This window comes from Phyllostomus hastatus, unplaced genomic scaffold (genome assembly GCF_019186645.2).
Source record: "Phyllostomus hastatus isolate PE091 unplaced genomic scaffold, TTU_PhHast_1.1 phas_scaffold_255, whole genome shotgun sequence".
NCBI lineage: Eukaryota > Metazoa > Chordata > Mammalia > Chiroptera > Phyllostomidae > Phyllostomus > Phyllostomus hastatus.
This window is the reverse complement of record NW_025334019.1, coordinates 547,176-574,698: the sequence shown is the minus strand read 5'-3', so window position 1 is coordinate 574,698 and position 27,523 is coordinate 547,176. Positions and strand designations below refer to the sequence as shown.

The following is a 27,523-nucleotide window of genomic DNA, read 5'->3' as shown; positions in this document are numbered from 1 at the left end:
ATTTACATTTCTCTGATGGCTAGTGATGCTCATCATCCTTTCATATGTCTCTGGGTCCTCTGTGTGTCCTCCTTGGGGAATGTCCTGTTCATGTCCTTTGCTCATTTTTTCATTGGATTATTTGTCTTCCTGGTGTGGAACTCTGTGGGATCTTTATATATTTTGGAGATCAAACCCTTGTGTGAGGTATCACTTGCAAATATACTTCCCTATATTGTTGGTTCCCTTTTAATTTTGCTGATGTTTTCTTTAGCCATGCAGAAGCCTTTTATTTTGATGAAGTTCCATTTGTTCATTATTTCCTTTATATCCCTTGCTCTAGGGGACATATCAATGAAAATATGGCTGTTTCCTGCTTATTTCTCCTCTAAGAATTATAGTGTCACAGCTTATATTTAAGGCTTTTATCCATTTTGAGTTTATTTTTCTTATGGGGTAAGTTGGTGGTTGAGTTTCATTTTTTTGCATGTAGCTGTCCAAGTCTCCCAACACCATTTGTTGAAGAGGCTCTTTTTACTCCATTTTATGCTCCTGCCCCTTCATCAAGTATTATTAATTTACTATAATGACATGGGTTTATTTCTGGGCTCTGTATTCTGTTCCATTCATCTATGTGTCTGTTGTCATGCCAGTACCAGGCTGTTTTGATTACAGTGGTCTTGTAACACATTGTGATATCAGGTATTGTGATCCCTCCTGCTTTGTTCTTCTTTCCCAAAATATCTGAGGCTTTTCGGGGTCATTTATGGTTCCATATGAATTTTTCAAATTTTCTATGTCTGTGAAATGTGTCACTGGTATTTTGATAGGAATTGTGTTGCATCTATCAATTACTGTGGGTAATATGGACATTCTGATGATGTTATTTCTTCCGGCCCATGAATACAGTATATGCTTCCATTTATTTGTGACTTCCTCAATTTCATTCTTCAGTTTTCAGTAGTTTTCTGAGTATAGGTCTTTACCTCCTTGTTTAAGTTTATGTGTAGGTACTTTATCATTTTTGTTGTTATAGCAAATGGGATTTTTTCCTAATTTCTGTTTTCTATATTTTGTTGTTGGTGTACAAAAATGACATCAATTTCTGAATAATGACTTTGTATCCTGTTGTTTAGCCAGATTCCCTTACTTGGTTGAGTAGTTTTTTTGTGGAATCTATAGGGTTTTCTGTGTACACTATCATTTCATCTGCAAACAATGATGTTTTACTTCTTCCTTTCTAATCCAGTACCTTTTATTTCTTTTTCTTGTCTGATTGCTGTGGCTAGAACTTCCAATATTATGTTGAATAGAAATGGTGAAAGCGGACATCCTTGTGTTGTTCCTGATCTTAGTGGGAAAGCTTTTAGTTTTTGCCCATTGAGTATGATTTTGGCTGCAGGTTTCTCATATATAGCCTTTATTATATGGAGGTATGTTCCCTCTACTCCCAATTTCCTGAGTGTTTTTATCATAAATCGTTGCTGTACCTTATCAAATGCAATTTCTGCATCTATTGATATGATCATGTGGTTTTTATCTTTCTTTTTGTTTATGTGATGTATTATGTTTATTGATTCATGATTATTGTACCATCCTTGCATCCCTGGGGTGCATCCCACTTGATCATGGTGTATGATCTTTTTAAATATTGCTGGATGTGGTTTGCCAATATTTTGTTTAGGATTTTTGCATCTATGTTCATCCGCGATATTGGCCTATAGTTTTCTTTCTTTGTTGTGTCTTTGTCTGTTTTTGGGATTAGGATGATGCTGGCCTCATAAAAGAGTTTGGGAGTCCTCCCTCTTCTTGGATATTTTGGAATTGCTTGAGAAGGATAGGGGTTAGCTCTTCCTTAAGTGTTTGGTAAGATTCTATGAAACCATCAGTCCAGGACTTTTGTGTGCTGTGAGTTTTTTTATTTCTGCTTCAGTTTCACTAGCTGTTACCAGTCTGTTCAGGCTTTCTGCTTCTTCTTGGTTCAGTTTGGAAGATTATATGTTTCTAGAAATGGTTCATTTCAACCAGGTTTTCAAATTTCTTGGCACATAGTTACTTGTAGTAATTTCTTACAACCCTTTGTATTTCTGTGGTATCTGTTGTAATTTCTCCTCTTTAATTTCTGATTTTGTTTATTGGGATCCTCTCTTTTTCTCTTGATGAGTCTGATTAAAGACTTGTCAATTTTATTTATCTTTTCAAAGAACCAGCTCCTGGATTTCTTAATCCTTTGTATTGTTCTTTTAGTCTCTATGTCATGTATTTCTGCTCTGATCTTGATTATTTTCTTTTTTTCCACTCGCTCTTGGCTTTGTTTATTGTTGTTCCTCTAGTTATTGTATATGCAGGGTTAGGTTGTTTATTTGAAATGTTTCTATCTTTTTTAGGTAAGCCTGTATTGCTATGAATTTCCTTTTCAGGATTGCCATTGCTGTGTTCCATAGATTTTGGGATGTTGTGTGTTCATTTTCATTTGCTTCCAGAAACTTTTTTATTTCTTCCTTTATCTCATCATTAACCCATTCATTGTTTAATAACATGCTATTCAGTCTCTATGAATTTGACTCTTTTTGACATTTTTCCTTGATGCTGGTTTCTAGTTTCAAGCCCTTGTAGTCTGAGAAAATGCTTGATATCATTTCTGTTTTCTTGAAGTTGTTGAGGTTTGTTTTGTGTCCTATCATGTGTTCTCTCTCTGAAAATGTTCTACGTGTAGTTGAAAAGAATGTGTATTTTTGCTTCTTGGGAGTGAAAGGTTCTATATGTATCAGTTAAGGCCATTTGATCTGGAATGTGTTCAGTGCCACAATATCCTTGTTGATTTTTGGGGGGAAGCTCTATCCATTGTTGACAGTGGGGTGTTAAAATCCCCTACTGTACATGTTGCTGTCTATATCTTTCTTGTAGTCTTCCAATATTTCTCTTATATATTTGGGTGCTCCTATGTTGGGTGCATTCATTCCATTTACATTTAAGGTTATTATTGATAGGTACTTATTCATGGCCATTTTTCCCCTTTGTACCTGTGTTCTCTCTCTCTCCCTCTTTTTCTTCATCTCCTTAAAGCATTCCCTTTAGCAGGTCTTGCAATGCTGGTTTGGTGGAGGTGTAGTCTTTCAGCCTTCTTTTGTCTGGGAAACTCCTTATTTCACCTTCTGTTTTAAATGAGAGCCTTGCTGGGTAGAGTAGTCTTAGTTGCAGGCCTTTGTTTTCATTACTTGCAATATTTCTTACCATTCCCTTCTGGCTTATAGAGTTTCTGTTGAGAAGTCAGTTGCTAACTTTATCAGAGCTCCCCTGTGTGTTACTTCCTGCTGCTCACATGCTGCCTTTAAGATTCTCTCTTTGTCTTTGAATTTTGTCTCTTTAATTATGGTATTTCTTGAAGTGAGCTTCTTTAGGTTTATCTTGATTTGGACTGTCTATGCTTCCTGGACTTGTGTGACTTGTTCTCTTCAAATTAGACAAGTTTTCCATAATTTTTTTGAAACAGGTTTTCTATCCCTTGCCTCTCTTCTTCTCCTTCTGGTATCCCTATTATGTAGATATTATTACATTTCATGTTTTCCTGCATTTCCCTTAACCCCTCTTCATTCTTCATTCATTTTGAGTCTTTTTTCCTTTTCTTACCTTTCTGGAAATTTTTTTCTACTTTGTCCTCCAGCTTGCTGATTTGATCTTTGCTTCATCTAGCTTGCTTTGGATTCCTTCTTCTGTGTTCTTCAATTCAAAAATTGCATTCTTCATTTCCTCCTGGCTGTTATTTGATAGTTTCTGTGTCCTTTTTCATGCTGATATAGTTTGCAGTAAGTTCCTCGTCATTTCCCTGTAGTGTTTGTAATTCTCATTTAAATCTTTGAACTTCCTTATAACCATTGTTTTGAATTCAGTATCTGATAGCTTACTTGCCTCCATTTCATTTAACACTCTTTCTGGGGATTCTTCCTTTCCATTTGATTGGGGGTTGTTTCTTTGTCTTCCTATTTTAGAGACTTTTCTTGTTTGCTTCTGCTTCTTAAATTGATCTGTTTTGACTCCCTGACTTTGTGGTGTGAACCTCTATGGTAGGAGACCTGTGGGATTCAGTGGTGCAGTCTCCTTGATCTCCTGAAGTTGATGCTCTTGGGGATGCTCTTTATGCTGTTTTTGTTGGGTCTTTGGATGTAATTTGGTTTTGATTGTTGTTGGGTCATTCTTCGGTGGATCCTTCCCTCTAGCTGGCTGACTTCCACTTCACCTACCACATCTTGTGTGCTGTTGTGTAGACGCTGGCAGAACAAAACCACAAAACCCAGGGAACAAACCCACACCTGTAAAAATAACTCCCCCCCCAATAATCCCACTGTCAACGGCAAATGAACCAGTATTAATAAGGGTGTAAAGAGATTGAGACTACTATAAGAAAGGAGTGTGAGTATGAGATGACCTACTGAATGCAAAGTAATTTTGGGAGCATAGAGGGTGGGGTACTAATTAGAGTAGAAAATTGGAGCAATGCAAAGAGAGAAAGTAAAATTTACATTACATCATAAATAAAAAAGGAAATGTAGAAGATGGAATGGAGTAAGAGAAGGGAAGCATATAGTAGTATAGTTTAAACAGGAACTTCCTGTTTAAACAGGAAAAGGTTTAAAGAGGAAATAAAATGGAGAGAGAGAGAAAGAAAAAGAAAAGATAAATAAACAGTAAAAAAAAAATAGGGACCAAATTGGAGAGAAAGATCTACCACAGCACAAACTGGAGAGCATTATGCTAAGTGAAATAAACCAGATGTTGAAAGACAAATACCATATGATCTCACCTATACATGGAACTCAACAAAACAAACAAGCAAGGAAAATATAACCAGAGACATTGAAATAAAAAACAAACTGACAGTAACTAGAGAGGAGGGGGTGGGGGATAATAGGGTGAGGACCATAAACGACACATGGAGAAAGCCAGAGGGGGTAGGTTTGAGTGTGGGAGGTGGGGATTGGTGGAGTAGGGGGTTGTGGTGGGGTGAAAACAGAGACATCTGTACTTGAACAGCAATACAAACAGAAATGAACTAAAATTAATATAGGTGGAATGAAAATAAGAGGGGGAAAAAAGAAAGAAAGAAAAGCTTAAGAGATGTCTAGAGGAAAGGGAAGTGATTATGAGATGATAGAGGGAGAGGTGATACTAAGAGTAAGGAATGAAAACCAGGCTAAGACAGGGAAAAATAAAAATTTGAGATGAAGATAAAAAGAAAAACAGGACAGGGTGAAAGATAAAGAAAGAAAAAATAGGTTAAGACAATGCAAATTAAAATTTGAGACAAAAAAGTAAGAGGGTGACAGTAAAATTGAGATTTAAAATACAAAATTAGTGAAGATCTAGAGATAAAATTTAAAAAATGCAACAAAAACTAACCTATCCACAGCCAGTGAGGAAAGATTGCAAAAGGTGGAGAGAGAATGCGGATACTTTAAGAGTGAGAAAAAATGTGAGATGTCCACTGACAAGAAAATTTGTTTTGAGAGGCTGGACAGGGGAGAAATAATAAGAGTGAGGAATGGAAACAAGTTGTAGCAAGAGAGAAAACAAAATTTAAAATCAGAATAAGAGGAAAGAAGAAGGTAAAATGGGGTAAGAGAAGGAAGGGGTAAAATGTGTGAATTGAAATAAATTATAGTATAAAATGTAGTGACTTAACATGCACAGACTTAAAGGACAAGAAATGAATGTTAAAACGCTATGCAGGAAAGAAAATATCTGAAATCACGGAGAAGACCACGGTGGATTTTGTCTTGGTAGCATCTAGCATTTACCACTGTTTTTTCTTTCTGGATCCGCCTCTGGTGATACCAGATGGTTCCCCCTTCTGACCTTAGGGAGCCTTTTCAAGACTCCCAGGGATATGTCTGTGGCTGACTACTTCAGTTGTTAATCTATTCACTCTGCACTCAGCAGTCAGGCTTAAGCATCACAGAGCCCAGCAGAGTCACTCCTGGTGTTAGAGCTACTGCTTCCCCTTAGGCTGCTGCCACTGGGAGGGGAGTGCTCTGCCTGAGCACAGTGGCTGCTGTAGTGTGAGGGATGACTCAACACTGGGGTTCCAGCAGCTACTTTCTCAGTTTTCTCCCCAAATCTTCCATCACAATCTCTCCTCACGCATCTCTAGCCCACTCTACCCCTGTCTTTGCCAGAGACCTGGATAAGTGGCTGCAAATGAAAATTTATGTTTTGGCCTTTTAAATGGCTCTTTGCATCTCCAGCCATCCATCTCTGGCAGAGAGCAACTCTGCTGCTTTTTGCAGCTGGATGTTATCTGTGTACTCTTGGGGCTCTGGTGCTCTAGGCTGGGGATCCCAGCTTAGGATTTAGACCCCACATTTCTCACTGAAATCCAAGCATCTGCCTAATTATCCCTCTGGCATTGCTACCTTTGGGCACCCAGCCAGCCCTCTTGCATCTCCACCATACTCCCTATCTTTCACGTTGTGCTGAAGCTGATTCTTCTATGTATGTGATTATAAGGCTTCTCTCTCACTATTATTCAGTTGTTTGTTCTGGGTGATTTCTCCACAACTTAGTTGTAATTTGAGATTGGTCCTGGGAGGAAGTTAGTGTGGCTTCCACTCACTCCTCTGCTATCTTGGATCCCTCTGCCTTTGCTGTTGTTTTTAAAGAATGCACATAAATGCATAGTTTGAAAATCTGATTTTGTACCATTATGTCACTTTTAAAAATAAATTTACTTGTAGCAGTTATTTAGCTTTAGTGAATTTTCTATATAGATGTCTTAATTTTGGTTCCAAACTTTCTAATGATATTGGAGACTATGAATTTGCTAAAAAGTATCAGAAAATATCTCTTTCATAATAACTTTATTTTTAGGCACCCCAAGGTTTACTTGAAGCACTAAAACAGCATTTAGCTTCTTTGGAAGAGAAAAATGATGATTTTCCTCCTTCCAAGTAAGTTAATAAATATCTGAGTATAGGTTAATTTTGTTTCCCTCTAAATAAGTTCCCTCATTTCAACATGTGACTAAATAAATTATGGGCTTTGAGTATGATGTCATGCTATGCAGTGATTTTAAATTATAATACAGAATAGAGGTTTTCAATCTTTTGTGGGATTCCATACTTTTCACAAGGGCGATTGATTCCCAAAGGAACATCTTTTATTACACTGGGTGATTCTCCAAATCAGAGGTTGGGACTGGAATATCCCCTTCTTTTGCAGAATTTGATTTCCTCCCTTAAGGGCTGTGCCAATGAGCATAACTGTTGTAGATGATTATTTAATGGCATGGCAAACTGTTTAACTACAAAACAGTATACATAACATTCAAGGAATATATCACTTGGAAATGTTCCCACTAGTTATTTCTGAGTGGAAAATTATGATTGATTTCAATTTGCTTTTTTGTAGTTTTCAGGTGTCTAAAATTTCTGTAAAGGTCATGTATTATTCATTCATTCCACTTTTAGTTATGTTGCTTATACTTGATTTATATTATCACCTTCTATTAGACAACAAGTCTGTTGACTATTTCTTATTTACCTCTTCAGCACACATAGATGTATAATTAGTATATAGTTGGATGAATGGATTTATTGAAAGGTGGATAGATGGATGAATTAAAGAAATATAGGTTCAGTTATGTGATTCTATTTATTTGTGAGTGTGCCTCATCTTTCTTGTGATCTCTTAAGTCTCCAGCAATCATTGATTCCCTCCATCTCCAATAGTTCACTTGCGAAAGCTTCATCAAGCCAAGCTTTGCTTTCAGGTAATATTATGTGATTATGTCATATAACATGAATATATTATATGATTATGTCATATAATATGAATATTCTATAGTATTCAATATATAATATGAATATATTATATGAATGTCCGTAATAATTGAGGACAGGATTTGAATCTTTAATTCTTCCACTGCATAGCCATCTACTATTTCTGGTGCCTCTTTCTGAAAGCAGTCTTTGACCTAGCAATTTCACTTCTAGGATTTATGAAATATATATATATATATATATATATTCACAGTTGTGAAATGATGTATTAACAAGGATATCCATTGCAACATCCTAATTACAAAATGACTATAAATAAGGGGCTTGTTTTTACGTATTGAAGTAGAATGATAGCCAAGATGTATTGTTAAATGGAAGATGAGCGAGATGTGAAACAAAGTATAGTAAGCTACATCTTTGTTTTTGAAAACAGAAAAAGAAAGAATGTATGTCTATGTTTATATAATTTCTATATACAAAAAAATGAATAAAATACCCTTCCTCCAAAAAGAACTTGGTGGCTCACGGAAAGAGATAGGTGGGAGAATCTTCAATGTATACCAGCTTGTAATTTTTGGATTTTGTACATGCAAACAATTACTAATTTAAAGATAAATTTTATAAAGAAACATACATATATACAGTGTGATATCTTCTAATGCTTAACATGTAAGTCTGTTGTAATTTCTTAAGGTTAACTTGCTTCATACTTAAATAGTATGCTAGATACAGCTCACACCAGCTTACAAGATCCCACTGCTAAATTTTTGGGACTTTTACAAGCTGCTTGATGTCACATTAGTAACTTGAAATTGGTCATGATAGAAATATTTACACCACAGGAATGGACTAACACTACAAAATAGGCCTTCTGTTTTTTCCTGGAGAGCTGGTTGTTATATATTTACTGGTATATGACTGCTCATAATCAGTCATATTCTGTTTTTTAATGGGTGATAGTTTTTCAACATTACTTGATCCGCTAGACACACATCCATGTAATAATGAGCTATATGTGTCTGAATTAAAGATTTTTCTTAATTTAACTCACAAACTTAAACTGTATCTATTTTAAATGTTTTTGTTTTTCTTTTGTGCATATACTCTCAATGGATACACCTGCAATTTCTATGGGTGAGTTTAACCAAAACTATGATGAACTTAAGTCCTTTGAGTAAAGTCATATGTATAGCAAAAACTGTACTTTTGCTTAAAGAATGACTGCTTTTTTGAGTCCCTATGGTTTGGGAATCATTAGTGCTTACAATAGATATTACAAGACTATTAAATGTAGTGTTTGACAAGCTGTGTATTGACTGTACTGTGAATTTGTATACCAAGTAGAGTGTGGGGGAGTAAGGAAACTACTACTACCATTATTATAAAGGCCTGTGGGCCTGATGACCAACAAACCCAAACTGACTTCTGGTGATCTCCACACATACTTCCCTGAGCACTTGGCCCAGGTTGTCTAACCATCATTCCTTAAACCAATTCTGTTGAAAATTCTGTAGCCAGCTGAAACCAGTTTTTCTCTTAAATCACTGTGATTTAAAAATATTGGTCATAGAACCAGAGTGCTTGGGTTCAAATTTCACTCTACCATTCATGGACTTGGTGACTTTGAACAGATCACTTAACTTCTCTGTGCCTCAGCTTCCTTATCCTCATAAGGTCATTATCAGGATAAATGAGTCAGTACATGTAGAGTGCTTAGAACAGGGCCTGACTCGTGTGTTACTTAGAAGTGCATGTTAAAATCACTTGTATATAGGGGTCTCCTAATTATCTGTTTTGTTAATTGAATTCTAGCTTACTTGCACTTTGTCAGAGAACCTTCTCAGAAGTTTCTGTCCTTTGGAGTTTGTTGATACATTGCTCAGTCTATATTAATTTTTTGGTAGAAATTTCATGTGCACTTGAAATCTGTATCCTGTCTTGTTGGGTAGTGTCAGTTAGGTCAAAGTTGTTAACTGTATTGTTTAAATTCTCTATATCTTAAATGACTATTTTGTCTGCTTGTTCTTAGAATTACTAAGAAATGTGTGTTAATATTTCCCCTATTTGCTTTTGAATTACTTTAAGTACCTTAAGTAATTAGCTAATGCAAATCAGGGTTTTGTATCCATCAAAGTACTAAAATTGCTCTTGTCAAAGTCACCAGTGACCTCCATGTTGCAGAATCCAATGATAATTTCTCAGTCTTCATCTTTCTGGGATACCTCAATAGCATTGGACATAGTTCATCACTCCCTCCACTTTGATACATTTTCTTAGGTTTGCCTTTCAGTTTTCTTATCAAACTCTTGGCTCCTTTTGTAAAATAATTTTTTCACTGATTTGTCCTTATTTCTCTGCTTTATCTGTATGTATTCATTTCCTAGATCATTTCACCCACGCTGATGGCTTTAAATACCATTTACATGATAAGAATTCCCAAATTAGTATCTCCAGCTACAGCCATTCCTCCTGAACTCCCAAATTGTGTCTATTCCATGGTTTCACTTCAATATGTGATAGTGGCTCAAAACTCAGTATGTCCCAAACTGAGCTCCTGGTACTCTAACCCCAAATTGCTTTAACCATGAGTTTTCCCATCTGAGTTAATGGGAAATAGCAATTCGTGTCTTCTAGTTGCTCAGACCAAAAGCTTTGGAGTTCCTTGACTTCTTTCTTTCTGCCATACCCCATATTTAATCCATCAGGGAATCTGTTGACTTTACCTTCAAAACATATCTAAAAGTTGACCATTTTTCACTACCTCCAGTGCTATCACACTAGTCCAGGTTACTATTGTCTCTTAACCTGGACAAGAGCTTTTTGATCACTTACATCCTTCTGTCTTTGCCCCTACAGTCCATTTCCTCCTTTTTTATTATGTGTTAGTTTCAGGTGTACAGCTTAGTGATTAGACAATCAAATACTTTACATAATGTTCCCCTCAATATTTCTAGTACCCCAACTGGCACCATACATAGTTATCCCAATATTATTGACTATATTTCCTATGCTTTACTTACATCCCTGTGACTATTTTGTAGCTACCAAATTATGCTTTATAATCCCTTCATCTCTTTCACTCAGTCCCCCAAAATCCCTCTCCTCTGGCAACCACCAGTTTTGAAATTCCATACTGTTTTCCACAGTGGCTGCACCAGTTTGCACTCTCACCAGCAGTGCACTAGGGTTCCCTTTTCTCCACAACCTCTCTAGCACTCATTGTTTGTTGATTTGTTTATGATGGCCATTCTGATCAGTGTGAAGTGCTAGCTCATTGTGGTTTTAATTTGCATCTCTCTGATGGCTGGTGATGCTGAGCATTCTTTCATCTGTATGTCCTCCTTGGAAAAGTGTCTGTCAGGTCCTTTGACCATTTTTTCATTGGATTGTTTGTCTTCCTGGAATGGAGTCGTGAGAGTTCTTTATCTATTTTGGAGAGCAAACCCTTGTCCAAGGTATTATTTGCAAATATATTTTCTCATATGGTTGGTTCCCTTTTCATTTTGCTGATGTTTTATTTAGCCATGCAGAAGGTTTTTATTCTTTAAACAGACCAAGCACACTGTTTCCTTAGGGCCTTCTTTCATGCTATTCCTTCTGCTGGATCTCATGGTTGACTCTCTCACATCCTTCAGTTCTTTACTTAAAAGTCCCTTTCTCAGTGAGCCTTTCCTATCTAAAATTTAAGTGTCCCCACCCTCCACCAGCATATCATACCACTTTTCCTGATGTTATTTCTTTAGCATTTATCATAATCTAACATATTATATACATTATTTGTCTTGGTTAATTTCTTTCTCCAGTAGAGTGTAAACTACATGAAGGCAGGGATTTTTATCTTTTTTATTCACTGCTGTATCTTTAGCACCTAGAACAGGGCCTGGCACATAACAGGTGTTCAATTAAAATTTATTTAATGAATAATTTAACATGACTTTATTTATACCCATTAACCTAATAACTTGAGGTCCTGTTAGTTTGTAATGGGAAGGTACATATATATAATTACTGTATTGATATAAATTTGGCTTAGATTTCCATGTAATTCTGTCTTTTATTTTTAGGTTATTTTGTCTACATGATATATTACAACTAACATGATCTTCATAAGCCCACAAACCTGTGGAAGCCAGACAAGCTTATGGAACAATAGCAGGAAACAATCTTGATGACTCATTTACCAGCCTCCTAGAAAGTATGCATACTTTTTTAAATTAATATTTTTACATGTAGATATATTTTTATTTTTCCAGGAAGCTACTGTCTGTATTTATTTATTTATAATTTTTTTTATTTTTGTATTTTTTCCATTACTATTTATCCCCCCAATGCCCTCTTCCATTTCCACCTACCCCTGCCTCCTACAATCACCACATTGTTTCCTGTCTCTATGAATTATTTCTCTTTTTTCTTTTAAATTCATTTTAAGAAAAAAGTATTTATATAAAATGCAAATTTTTTGTTTTATAAAACAGATATTAAATTTGGAGAAAGCAGTTTTAAATTTGGAGAAAGTCTAGTCAACAAGTAAGTGGGGTTTTTTATTGTTGAGAGTATTACTGATGTCCCCCATTTTCCACTCCACCTTTTCCCACCTCCACATAGCCCCTGACCCTCCCCGGCCTTCACCACATTGTCTGTGTCTGTGGGTTATGCATATATGTTCTTTGGTTAATCTCTTTACCTTCCTTTATTCAGTTCCCCAACCTGCTCCCCTCTGACAGCTGTCAGTCTGTTCCATGTGTCCATGCCTCTGAAACTATTTTATTTATCAATTTACTTTGTTTGATGTGGAATCTACTCAACAAGTAAGTTTTTATTATTTTTAAAAGGCAGCCAATAATACATGTTAGAGAAAGAGGCTTACAAGAGTAACAACCAGAAAAATAATTATTTTAAAATTAGATATAGGAATAATTTGTTATAAAACTCTATACTATGTGAATTTTTTACTTAAAGTAGGAAATTTATTCGTTATATACTAACCCAATTTTTGTAGGTAAATTTCTTGGTTAAAGTATACTGTATTGCAGGCTTCTCCTCCTCCCCTCTGACAATCTCTTTATGGTTCATTTGAAAGATCTTCTTTTTCTAAGTATGTCCTAAATGTTGGCATTCTTCATAGTTCTTTGTATTCTTGGGTTTATTCTTTATGATATAGACTATATTAAATGAGTAATACTTATACTTTATTTCATTAAACAAAGACAACAGAACTACCAGATCAGCATCATACAATAATCAATATTACTCTAGTAAGTGAATCTCTACATTTTCAGGCCCCCCAATGGACAAATGGTAACCAGAGGTAGGCAGGAGTGATCATATTAACAATGTTAATGTGGAATGTAAGGTTAAAAGCACTAAACAGAATAAGGAAGGATATCATATAATGATAAAAGGTACTATTTATGGGGATACAAAAGTCTTAATACTGTATATACAAAGCTAAATACATAAGTCAAAATTATTAGAACTATGTGGAGAAAGACAACAGTTGTGATCAGTGATTGCAAACCACCTCACTCATTGTTAGATCTAAGAGATAAAACACAAGAAAGGACATAGAGGAACTTGAATAATACGTAATAAATAATAAACTTGTTTGTACATATACATAGAATATTTATTTTCTTCCAAGCAATCACAAAGAAAGGCTTAACAAAACCTTAACAACTTTATAGGCTATATTTTTCATAATCCAATAAAATTAGAAATAATAAATAGTTACCATGAAAAATCTTAAGAACTTATAAATTCTTAAATACAATCCTGTTGCCAAAGAGGAAACCAAAAGGAAAGTTATAAATTATTTAGAGGTAATAAAAAAGTAAACTTCATACCAAAACTAATGGATCGGTGTGAAAGATAAACTCGGAGGAAAATTTTATCATTGTTTAAAAAAGAAATTAAAAACACTTTAGTTTTTGTTACAGTAAGAAAAAAGACAAATACCATATGATCTCACCTTTAACAGGAAACTAAACAACAAAACAAACAAACAAGCAAAATATAGCCAAAGACACTGAAATAGAGAACAGGCTGACAGCCACCAGAGCGGAGAGGGGAGGGAATTTCAGGGGGAAAGGGGAAGGGTTTCCAGGAACAAGTATAAAGGACGCGTGGACAAAAACTAGGGCGGCGTGGAAATGGGAGGGAGGTGTGGAGCACTAGGGGGGTAGGCTGGGGTGGGAGTAAAAGACAGAAAACTGTACTTGAACAACAATTAAAATTTAAAAAAATGTTATATATAAAAAAAGAAAGCAACCATGATGTTTGGAAAGTAACTAATTCACTTGATTGCCTAAGGAAAACTATAATTATAGTAAATTCAGATGATAAAAAAAGAAAATAGATATAACAAAAATGTATTAGGATGATAAAATTTATAAAGATAGGAGATCTAAGATGGCAGAGGAGTAAGTGGAAGCTACACTAACCTCTTCTGAGGACCATTATGGGATTACAACTAAATTGTAGAGAAATCATCCTGAATAACCAACTGAACACTAGCTGGAGAGAAGCCTCATAACCACCAACAGACAGAAGGAACCACTTTACCAAAATGAGACTGATAGTGCATAGGAAACACAAGTGGGCTGGCTGGTCTCCAACAGGCAGCAGCTGGAGTTCCAGAGGTATATTTCAACAGTCAAAGGGTTTCCCCTGAGAACTGTGGGTTAGAGAGGGGAAGGGAAGGAATAAGAGAGGGCAAGAAGCATCAATGTGTGGTTGCCTCTTGCATGGCCCCCACTGGGGACCTGGCCTGCAACCCAGGCATGTGCCCTGACTAGGAATCAAACCTGTGACCCTTTGCTTCACAGGCCCACACTCAATCCACTGAGCTACACCAGCCAAGAAATATTTCAAAAATTTGTGTAGAACCACAAAAGACCCCACATAGCAATAGCGATCCTGAGAAAGAAGAATAAAACTGGAGGAATCTTGCCACCTAATATCAAACTATGCTATAAGGCCATAGTAATCAAAACAGCATGGTACTGCCATAAAAACAGACACATAGATCAATGAAACAGAATAGAGAGCCTAGGTCCAACAACCCACAGAATGGGAGAAAATATTTACTGATACATCAGATAAGGGGTTTATACCCAAAATCTGTAAAGAACTTGCAAAACTCAACACCAAAAAGCAAACGACCCAATTAAAAACAATGGACAAAGGATCCGAATAGATACTTATCCATAGAGGACGTACAGATGGCTAATAAGCATATGAAAAGCTGTTCAACATTACTATTACTAATCATCAGAGAAATGCAAAGTAAAACCACGATGACATACCATCTCACACCTGTCAGAATGGCCATCATCAGTAAATGAACAAACAACAAGTGCTGGTGAGGATGTGGGAAAAGGGAACCCTTTTGCAATGTTTTGTGGGAATGCAAATTGGTGCAGCCACTGTGGGAAGCAGTATGGAGACACCTCAAAAAATTAAAAATGGATCTCCTTTTCGACCCAGCTGTCCCACTTCTGGGAGTATATCCAAAGGAACACAAAACACTAACTTGAAAGAACATAAGCACTCTTATGTTCATTGAAGAGTTATTTACAATCACCACGATACGGAAGCAGCCCAAGTGTCCATCAATAGATGAGTGGATAAAACAACTATAGGACATTTACACAATGGAATACTACTCAACTGTAAAAAAGAAAATTGTACCCTTTGCAACAGTATTGATGAATCTGGAGAACATATGCTAAGTGAAATAAGCCTGTCAGAGAGGAACAAATACTATATGATTTCACTCATATGTGGAATCCAATGAACAAACTGAACTAAAGGAAAATGGGGACAGACTCATAGATGGAGAGCAGGATTACAACTATAGGGGAGGGGAGATTAAGAGGTGGAAGGATTGAGCAAAAAGGAAAGAGGACTCATGGACATGGACAGCAGTGTGGTGATTGCAGGGGGGAGGGGCATATAATGGTAATGGGGAAAAAGTACAATAAAAAATTAAAAATTAATATATAGAAAACCTAAAAAATCATAAAGATAAAACAATAAAGTTTCAAAAAAAGAATAAATCCAAACTTATTTCCTTTTAAAGTTCAATAAAATGAGCTTGTCTGATTAAAGAGAAAAGAGACTGTATAAAAGTATATAATGTAAGGAATAAGAGAGCTGACATAGCAGATGTAGGAGAGATTAAAATCATTATAAGGGAATACTTTTTGCAACTGTTTGGCTATAACATACTTGAAAATCTAGAGGAAATTGATTATTTCCAAGCAAAATATAAATAATAAATTCATCTCAGAAGAAGCAAAAGCATACTTAGAAAAGTCACCACATAAGTTTTTGAAGAAGTAATTTAAGATCTGCTGAAGCATCATGGGTTTGTGGTTGAACTTTAGCCCTTAAAGAATAGGACATTTCAATTTCAGGCTTTAGGAAAAAAGGAAAGATGTACAATTCAGTGTATGAAATGATGTAACTTTAATATGAAAGCCCAACAAAGATAGGAATCTGCTAACCAATCTCATTTATTATAGATGTCAGAATTCTAAATGAAATATTCACATATAAAATCCAGGAATATATTTTAAAATTCCACTACCTGTACAGACTGCTTCTTTTCTCTTGGAGCATGTCATGTGAAACATCCTGTCTGGGATGATAGTCACAGAGGTGGTATAATGAAAAGTGCATGCATCTTGGATGTGTTTTGGAGGTAAAATTAATAGTACTTGGTATTAGAGGTGAGGGAAAAGATTAAGTAATGGTGTTTTGGTTTTTGGATGATGGTGCCATGTGTTGTGATGGGAAAGATTGGAAGGGAAATAGTTTAAGTAGTTAAGTTGAATCAAGTTGTGTTTTGACATGTTATGTTTGAGATATGTGTTAGACATCCAAGAGACAGGTGGACATGTGAGTCTGAATATTAGGGCTAGAGATAAAACTTTGTGAGTTTTAAATGTGGTAGTTAAAGCCATAAGACTAGATGAACTCGTCTTGATGGAGAATAAAAAGGATAATGGTAGGTCCAGAATTGAACTTTCAAAATATCCTAATATTGTGGAGGCTGAATAGAGAAGGTGTGTTTCAAGAATTGAGGAAAAGCAAGTACAAACAATTGATCAGGAATAATACAGCATTGAGCCTTTAAACAATAATCCTGGAAGGTAGAAGATAATACTTCAACCTGTTAAATATTCTTCTTGGTGAAATTTATTTCTAATCTAAAATTTTGTACTCAAACAAGCTCTCAACCAAATACAAGAGATTAACATTTTCAGACACCCAAAACCTAAAAAAAATTCCCACTGTGTACCTTTGCTCAGCAAGTACCTGCAGGTTGTGCTCCAGCAAAATAGAAATGAACTAAGAAAGAGGAACACATGGGATTCAAGGAAACAAAAAGCCGTACTTAAGTGAGAGGTGGAAGTTCCAATATAACAACAATTGAAGTCCCAGGGTGACATTTGTACAGCTGCCAGTTTAGATTAGAGCAGAAGGATATAGAGCCCCAGGAGAGATATGTTCAGGAAAAAATGAAAATCATAGATTATTTGCTGCTAATGTTTATTGTTTACTCTGAGCCAGATACTGTTCATTCTAACTATTTTACACATAAGTCATTTAGTTTTTCTACTTGGGATAGCTATTATTTCCACTGGATCTAAGCCCCATGAAGGCAGATATTTTCATCTGTTTTATATATTCCAAACACCAAGAATAGTAATGGGTACTTAGTAGATATGTAATGGATTTTTGTTAAATGAATGCAGTGAATGTATGATGCACATTTTACATATGGGGCAACTGAGATACAGAGATTCTAATGTTTGTCCAACTTTGTATAGTTGTTAAGTGGGTGAAGTGAGCTGTGAACCCAGGCAGTCTTGCTGTATAGTAGGAGCTCTTAGCCTCTATATTAGGTGTATATATATATATATTTCAAAGATGAGAGGAGGTGGGAAGTGTTATATCAGAGTGTTATATCTTCCAGAGGAAATCAATAACATCTAACATTTATAAATTAAGACATAATAGTATAAACATCTTAAGGATAATGGAATTAAATACCATAAGGAAAAGAGTGGCTACTTTTAGAAAGGGAAACTGGTGACTGATGTTTTAGTTTTAGATCTTTTTGTACTATTTGACTTTTTACAATCTACAGCACAGATAAAAATTAAATGTGGATTTGTCAAATGGTGAATATGGAATAAATATGAGCTTTTAGAGACAAGAACCATGTCTTAGAATTATCATTAAAGTGTATGCAGAATAGAGTGTTACGTGACTTGGTAGAGGAGATGAAAAAGATGAAGTTAAGGACAATAAACTTAACCACTAGTTTCGCATATAGCCTCCTAGTCCTATCATTAATTAACTGTAGGACCTTAAGCAAAATATTTGTTTTCTCTGACGCTCAGTTTTATCATCCATAAAATGGGAATTTATAATACTTCAAATGGTGGTTATGAACATTAAATGATATTTAAGATTGTGAAAACACCTAATAGAGCCTAGTAAGAATAGATGCCTGATAGGGATTGTTTCTGTTTCTTTCTATATATTCTCTTATTTATACAAAATATTTCCTATATGACATTATTTTTCTCATAACTCTAATAACTCATTCTATAGAGCAGATAAGTAAAGCATTGTTTATCCCCATTTTACAAATAAGGAAAGAGGTTAAGTTATATAATCAAGGTTATACAGATAGTTATACTTACATCTTTTGACCCACTACCATGGAGAAAACTAGTTTTTTCTCTAAAACTATTAAAATAGTTTAGAATAAAATGTATTCACTCAAGTCAGTTTGTTTATAGGAAAGTGCTACTAGTGAATTCTTTCTGCAGAGTTTCAGATTTTTTTTTAGTGAGGAATTTAAAGTTGGAATTATCTGTCAAACCTAAGCTGAGACATTTAGTTTGTAATGATAACTGAATTTTATATAGAAAATAGCCAGTGGCTTCTTTTGGGATTGGTTTTGTGATTCCTTCCTGTTATCTCTTACTTGTTCATAAACATAGACATTGTATCAAAGGCTGTATCCTGACTAGATGTTTAAATGGTAGATTCATCATTCTCCTAAATAGACTGATTTATAAATCCCATTTTAGATTTGACGTGAAGTCTCCTCAGTCTTCAGAGATGGAAATTACTGATGGAATGAACTGGTCATTGAGTCCCATTTCTATTGAGCCTTTTGTCTACAAGGTAAAATGTGTAATGTATCATCACCTTACTTTTTTATTTTACTTTTTTTGGCATATATGAATAATAGTATAGAAATTTGTAGAAAGGAAGAAGGCAGAGCAAGAAATGTTTTCTTTTTAATCGATTTAATGTATTGTGCTAACATTTGTTGTAGACATATAAAGCTGTTTCATAAATTCAAATTCAAATTCAAATTTAGTGCTTCTATAAGGTCTATAGTTGTCTCCCCATCACAGAATCTTCACTCCTACTTTTTTGCTCCACATTTATTGAGTACTTCTTCGGCACCAGGGATTGTGCTGAGAGATAAAGATACGGTAGCTATATCACAGAAAGACATGCCATCAAATGGAGGCATTGAATATTATAAGTGTTAAGGTTAAATACTGTAGAGAGTGTGTTGGTTAATTTCATAAAGGAGCTGAACGTGAGGCAAAAGGAGATGAGGTGACTTGAAAACACTGATTGGCAAATGGGGCATTCTAAGCAGAGGGAGCAGCGTGAGCAAAGTCAGGCAACTCATGGGCTATTCAGAGAGCTATAAGTAGTTTAACATAGCAATAACATAATTTATAATGGGTGCAACAAGAGATAAAGCTAGAGTGTTTAATAGAGACCAAATCTTATAGAAACTTGTGTAGTAGTTTGGGCTTATAAGCAGTCACTTTTATATTTTTGAAAGATTAGTCCAGGAGGAGCGTGAAAGATGGATAATAAGGAAATAAGATACGGATTAGGAAAGTCAGTTAGAAATCTTTTCAAGTTGTTGAAGCAAGATATCTAGAGTGACCTGGTCTAGAATGCTAAAGTAGTGGCAGTAGATTGAAAGATAGATTTTATATAAATACACACACAGACACACACACACACATATACACACACACACAGATAGAATTGATAGGAATTGCTAATAGCTTGAAGGTTGAAATATGGGTCTCCAATAAATTGTCTTCAATTCTAAAATTCAAAACTCCCTGGAAAATTAGATTTTCTTGAAGTTTTCAACAAACTTTTGGCTGAAAAACTTTATCCAAACTATAATGAGGCTATTGTCATTATTTCACTAGGTGTAAGTATTCATACATGAATTTTGGATTTGCATTTTGCTGCAGAATTATTAGTATGTTTGATTAGAGGGTGCTATTTCAGCTCCCCTGGGGTGTTACTAATATGTTCTATGTGTAATTTTTAGTTATCTTTCTAAAATACAACATTGTGATTTCCAAAACACATTTGTCCCCAAGGACTTAAAGGATGTGGACCATTGGGTCATTGTGAGCATTAAATGAAGCAATACATGTAAACTGCTTAAAATAGTGTCTAGGTCACAGTAAGTGCTCGATAAATATTAGCCAGCAGTGTGATGGTGCCGATGATGATGATGATGATGATGGAGGTTTTGTGCACAGTACTCCCGCTCACTAATATATGAAACATAGACCATTAAATTAAAGTTCCTCAGCCCTCAGAGAGGGATATGAAGATAGGAAAGCAAGGAGAATACACATTCTCCCTAACAATAACAAAGATGCTCTAGTGGAATTGTGAAAATGCTGGGAATACTTCTTCCTTGACAGACTTTTCTAGATCCTTGCTACACTTTATTATTTTCAAGCTTTAATGTGCATATGACTCACCTGGGGGTCTTGTTGAAATGCGCTAATGTCTAGGACAGGGATTGACAGCCTGCATTTCTGGCAAACTACCAGCTGATGTTGATGCCTCTAGTCCATGGATCAGATTTGAGTAGCAAGTGCCTGGTAATAGGGCACATGCTGCAAGAATAGAAATTATTTATGAGACAGTTACCAGTTTGGCTCAGATAATATATATCAAGCATGAAGAAAACTTTTCATAGCAGAATGAGGCATCAGGGTATAAGAATACTTTGGAAAATATCAGAAAGACTGATATCAAAGATGTATTTTGCCTCTTTGTTCAAGTCTCTTCTGACCAGTTACTAGCACGTTGGGGTATATCTACGGTCAAAGCCCACTGCTGTCTCTCATATCACCTGGCAGTACACAAAGAGAGTAAGACAAGTAGTAAACTTGTGACTGTTATAGGCAAGGAAACTAAGTCACGGTTCAAAGCCAGGCATAATTTGGCGTTATCCCGATAGCACTAATACTGTATATTACTTTGCTTTTCATCTGTTGTGGTGAAAGCCAAATTATCTTTATTTTTCACATTATCTCATATATCCACATGATGTCATAACCAAAGACTGGAAGGGAACATTGAAAAATTAAGAGTTTCCCTGGCTGGTGTGGCTCAGCAGATTGAGCATTGGCCTGCGAACCAAGAGGTTGCAGGTTCTATTCCCAGTCAGAGCAGATGTCTGGGTTGCAGGACAGGTCCCCACTAGGGGGCTTGTGAGAGGCAACCACCCATTGATGTTTCTCTCCCTCCCTTCTTCTCTCTCTAAAAAGAACTAACTAAATAAAATCTTTTTTAAAAAGAAAGTTTTATTTGATGGAGGTAGTGAGATTATGGTTGCAATGTTTTCTTTCATTTTGTTTACTAATATTATTATTTTATTTATGCAGTATAAAAAGAAGAATCATAACCCTTTCTTTCTTATCTGAAAGTCCATATTTCTCTTGGGTGTGTAATGTTGTCCAAGCAAATCCAACTCCTTGGCGAAGTTGAGCTCCTTTGAACTGTGCTATGGTTTCGAACACAACATACCAGTAATTAGAAGTCCTTAAAACTCCTAAATTTCTCATGCTCGGGGAAAAATCACTGCCCTGGCTATAAACTACACACTACATTTTTATCAATATTAAATATATAGCAGAATGTTTTCTGTATCTTATACTATTTCTTATTAAATATAAGTAGAAAATGTACTATATAGTAACTGACACTTTGCTTCCAGGTACCACTTCCAGTGGCCTGTCCAGTGACTTCACAGCATGTGCCTATGTACGGAATGGTAAGAAAAAACCTTTTAATATATCAAAAGTGGGAGACTGAGGTGAAACTTCCCATGGATTGCACTAACAGAAAACAAGAAATAAATAATTTAAAATGGAAGGTCATTTATCCATATCCTTTCCTTGCACTGGAAAAACAAATAACCCTCTTCTCACAAAGGCTCTGTGAGATGGCTAAATGGAATAGAGAAGGGAACCTGAGGAATGGGGAAGAGAGGGGATGTGTAGAAGTGGATTAAGGAAAGCTGTTCCAGAATTAATAGATAATCCAAAATAGGAATAATATGCACACAATAGAGATTCAAATATAACTTACTTTACATTCTTGCTTTACACCAAGAGTTACAAGCTACTGTTTGTGGCTGGTTTTCTTCCCCTTTGCAAAGTTTGGTTGTTATTTGATTTTGTTTTGTTTTATTTGCCATCTTGCTGTTAGGGATCACTTCCACTCTGCATCAAGCAGGTACAAAACTAAGTGGAACTTAATAAGGCTGAATTTTTCTTACTATGCAAGACTTTCCAATGGGAGAAACTATTAATACAGGTGGAATATCTGAAACTTTTCTGATTCCAGGTTTTTTATCCAAATTTATCTAATTCATTTCAGTCTCATTTCTGTTCTTAATGTTTGGAAATGTTTTCATAATTTAAAATTTTCCCTTACATACTCAAAAGTTGTTTGCAGCCACCAGTTCTCCTTTTTATAGCTTTGGTACATTGCATAAATTTCATGTAATGTAGTACAGGTAATGAAAACTTTGAAGTCATTCAGTACATAAATCTCACCATCAGGTCACTCAACTCATGTTTTTGTTGTTGGTGTCAATTTTGGAAAATGTAAAAAATACAGGAAAGTAGAAAGGATAACAAACATCCATGCTTCAACATTCTGAATTACTAAATGTTAGCTTTTTAAAATATATTTTATTGATTATGCTATTACAGTTGTCCCATTTTCTTTTCCCTTTATTCCACTCTGCCTTGCACCCCCTCCTTCCAGCATTCCCCCCCTTTAGTTTATGTCCATGGGTCATACATATAAGTTCTTTCGCTTCTCTATTTCCTATACTGCTCTCAACCTTCCCCTGTCTATTTTGTATCTACCATTTATGCTACTTATTCCATGCACCATTTTCTCCCATTCTCCTCTCTCTTCTTCCCTGCTGATAACCCTCCATGTGATCTCCATTTCTGTGGTTCTTTTCCTGTTCTACTTGTTTGCTTAGTTTCTTTTTGTTTTTAGGTTAGGTTGTTGATAGTTGTGAGTTTGTTGTCATTTTACTGTCCATATTTTTGGACTTCTTTTTCTTATATAAGTCCCATTAACATTTCATATAATAAGGGCTTGGTGATGATGAACTCCTTCAACCTGACCTTACCTGGGAAGCACCTTATCTGCCCTCCCATTCTAAATGATAGCTTTGCTGGATAGAATAATCTTGGAATAGGTTCTTGCCTTTCATAACTTCAGATACTTCTTTCCAGCCCCTTCTTGCCTGTAAAGTTTCTTTTGGGAAGTCAGCTGATAGTCTCATGGAAACTCCTTTGTAGGTAACTACTTCCTTTTCCCTTTCTGCTTTTAAGATTCCCTCCTCATCTTTAACCTTGGGGAATTTAATTATGACGTGTCTTGGTGTGTTTCTCCTTGGGTCCAACTTGTTTGGGATTCTCTGAACTTCCTGGACTTTCATATTTATTTCCTTCACAAGACTGGAGAACTTTTCCTTCACTATTTTTTCAAATAAGTTTTCAATATCTTGTTCTTCCTCTTCTTCTGGTATCCCTATAATTTGGATGTTGGAATGTTTAAAGTTGTCCCAGAGATTCCTCAGCCTGTCCTCATTTTTTTGAATTTTTGTTTCTTCATTCTCTTCCGATTGAATGTTTATTTTTTCCTTTTGTTCCAAACCATTGATTTGAGTCCTAGTTTCCTTCCCCTCACTGTTTATTGGTTCCCTGTATATTTTTCTTTATTTTACTTTGTATAGCTATCACTTCTTCCTTTATTTTGCAACCATACTCAGTCACTTCTGTGAGCATCCTGATTACCAGTGTTTTGAACTGTGCATCTAGTAGGTTGGCTATGTCTTCATCACTTAGTTCTTTATCTGGAATTTTGATCTGTGCTTTCATTTGGGACATATTTCTTTGTCTTGGAGCACCTGTTACATTGCAAGGAATGGAGCCTTAGGTATTCACCAGGGTAGGGCAACCCACTTCTCTACATTGTGGTGCTGTATGTGGGGGAGGGGTCTGAGAGGGAACAATGCCACTTGCTTGGCTCTTGTCCAACTTTCAGTCACTTCCCTCACTTCCCACAAGTGGATTGTGCCCTTTCAGGTGCTGATTCTGTGGTGTGTGGGCTTGTGTATGTTCTAGGATCACTTGGGTCCCTCCAATGGACTCTCCTGTGAGACTGGGAGTTTCTCCCACTGCCACAACCCCACAGGTTTTTATAGCCAGAGATTTTGAGGCTTTAGTTTCCCTGTGCTGGACCCCTGGGTTGTGTGATCTGTCTTGCTCCTACATTGTTCCTCTCAGCTTATCTGCACGTCAATGTTGGATCACATGGCCTGCCATGACATCACTGTCTTACCTGCCCCAGTCTGCCAGCTGCTGCCTTGTCGTGTGTCCTTACCACCCCGGCTTCCCATCTCCTCCCCTCCTACCAATTTAGATGACTATTTATTCTTTAACTTCTTGGTTGTTGGACTTCCATATAGTTCAATTTTCTGGCAGTTCTGATTCTTTTTCATTTTTAAATTGGCTGTTAGCCTTCTTTTGGTTGTACAAGGAAGCAAAGCATATATCTACCTACGCCTCCATCTTGGCCGGAAGCCTAAATGTTAACTTTCTAGCATAATTTTTTCAGTTCATTTGAAATGAAATTTTACAAATAAAATCAAAGTCTTCTTGGCAGACTCCTAGTCCCAGTCATCCTCCACTTCTTCAGAGACAATGACTATGATAAATGTTACATACTTTTACTGTGGAAAAATGAATAGTACTATTCTACATGATTTTTAAAAGTTGATTATAATTGGCATTGTTCTGTACTAATGTTTTTCAGATCTACCTAGATTGATATATATTAATTATAATGGCTTATTGCTATTCCACATATGAATGTAGTACCATTTAGTAGTATATGTTATCCCATTTTTGAAAAATTTCTCAAAAAATTCTCTGTATGCTGTCAGTACTTCTTTTTGTCTCATTCTCTCTTGACCCTATTCCAGTAAGGATCTGCCTATCCTTTTTGTTCTTAACTCAGTCACAAGTGACCTCTGTATTACCATATTGGGTGGTCATTCCTCAGCCCACATTGTGTCTTACCAGTGGCATTTTATACAAATGACCACTCCTTCCTCCTTGAATTGCTTGTTTCACTTAATTTCCAGGTTATCATTATCTCAGCTGGTTGTTTCTTCTCAACATCTTTCCCAATACTAAATATTGGAGTACCCCAGGATCAATTGTTGAGCACCTTCCCTATGGATACTCACTCCCTTGGTGATGTCATCCAAATCATGGCTTTAAAGATACATTTATGTACTGATGACTCCCAAAATTGTATTGCCAGCCTAGAGCTCGTCCCTGTTATCTAGATTTATATACCTAACTAATTGACATCTTCACTTGGGTGTGTAATAGGCATCTCAAACTTCACATGTCCAAAACTAAACTCTTGATCTCTCCAACACTGTTTTACCTACAGCCCTCCCAATCATAGCTGATGGCAATTCTGTTGGTCCAGTTGCTCAGTCCAAAAACCTTGAAGTCTTCCTTGACACCTCTCTTTCTTTTGCTCCATATCCAATAGATGAGCAAATGTTATGGGCTTTATTTTAAGAATGCATCCTCAAGTTTTCTAAGTCACTATCGTCTTTTACCTGGATCACTGAAGTTGCCTCCTACCTGGTCTCCCTGCTTCTGCCCTTGTCTTTACAGTCTTTTCCATACTGCAGCCAGAGTGGTTGATGAACAATGTAAGTTAGATCAAGCCACTCTCTTGTGACTTGTCCCCTGTCCCTGTTTCTCTCAGTAAAGGCCAAGATTCTCCATGCTACCTCTCTGCCTTTATCTCCTGGCACTCTTGCCTTTTGTAGTTCATTCTATGCATAGGGCTTCTTTGATGTTTTTTTTTTTTGAGCATACCAGGCACCCTAACCTCAGGCCTTTGTACTTACTGTGCCCTGTGCTGATGTGGACTCCGGCTTGCGGGGTCCATGGGTTGTGGCTGTGATGAACAAATTCACATGGACTACAGAAGACCTGTAGAGAAAAGGGATGCCATGGCTGCTCTCTAAATGAGAGAGAGGTCCCCAACCCCTGCCTGGACAGGCTTTTATTAATAAGCTTTTCTGCGTACATTATATCGAGGATGGTCCTCATTTACTATGCACAGGTTCACTGTAGGTGATTACTTTTTACAGATAACAAAGGAAAGAATGTTGCTAATTACTTCAAAGAGAAGGATGTTGCAGATCAAGGGGAAAAGTGGTTGAACTGGTTACACTCCATACTTGGGAGATTTAGCATAGACTTTAGGAAGTTAGTTTAGAGATATGCAGTAAACATTTGCTGCCTCAATCCAGGGTGAGGGAGTTTTAGCAAAAGCAAGTCTCATAGCAGCCTAGGTACAATGTAGGCCTGATTCCCCATGGGAGAACCTATCTGAGGGTGTGGGCCCTGTGTGCCGACCTTGCTCCCTGTTGGTTTTCCAAATCAGGGGCTGGGCTACATTCCCCATGCCACTCAGAATGGTTCTCTATACTGTGCTTGCAGCATTCTTTGGTACCCATCTTACTTACTACCATACTTCCTCAGGAATCTGACCAAAAGAGTCTTTCTTTTCTACCCTTTATAAATAGCATCCTACTATTACCATGTACTTCTACCTCCCTTACCCAGCATTAGTTTTCTTCATAGGACTTAGGAACACCTGATATATATATTTGTTTGTTTATCATCTGTCTCCCCTGACTTAAATATCAGCTCCTTAAGTACAGGGACTTTGTCTTATTCATTACTGCATACAGAATACCTAGAACAGTACTTAGGACATAGAGGCTGCTCAGTAAATACTTCTTGAAAGAAGACAGAAATAACCAATGACTCTATTAATGGACATTTAGATTTTTTTTCCTGGTTCACTTTTCAACTTACTTCATGTGACAAAATCTAATAGTTCTCTGCCCTTTTCTTACTCAGCTCTGCTCTCTTACCACTCAGCTAGCAGATATTCATTAAGCATCACCTGTGTTTCGGGTACTATCTTAGCAGCTGGGAATATGGCAATAATTAAAAGAAACAAAAATGCATGTACTTGTGGGACACACATTCTAATGGTGGTGGTGGCGGCACAAACAATAAAGAAAATTAAAGCAGGGAAGAAAATTAAAGCATTATGTGTATTGGGGTAGGTTTCTATTTTAAATAGGCTATTCAGTGAACTTTATTGAGAATGCGACTCAGTCTTGAACAGAAATTCAAAGAGGAGAGGGAAGAGGCTATGTGGAAGATTATTTCAGGGAGAGGGAGTGATTAGCACAAAAGCTTTGAAGAGTGTCATTAGAGAGTAGATGGGACCACTGAGGGTAAATTAAGACTGGTTCACAG

At 36.3% G+C, this 27,523-nt stretch overlaps 1 protein-coding gene across 1 annotated transcript in view; it reads left to right on the top strand.

Moving 5' to 3' along the window:
• The window catches only part of LOC123804934 (phosphatidylinositol-binding clathrin assembly protein-like), a 37,123-nt gene extending 16,736 nt beyond the window's left edge, over positions 1-20,387 (top strand). Inside the window, exons 9-11 of the mRNA XM_045817372.1 lie at positions 6,844-6,923; positions 18,866-18,962; positions 20,280-20,387. Of these exons, the coding sequence (XP_045673328.1) occupies positions 6,844-6,923; positions 18,866-18,962; positions 20,280-20,387 (285 nt within the window). The remainder of the gene's footprint in view (positions 1-6,843; positions 6,924-18,865; positions 18,963-20,279) is intronic.
• Positions 20,388-27,523: the final 7,136 nt, after the last annotated feature.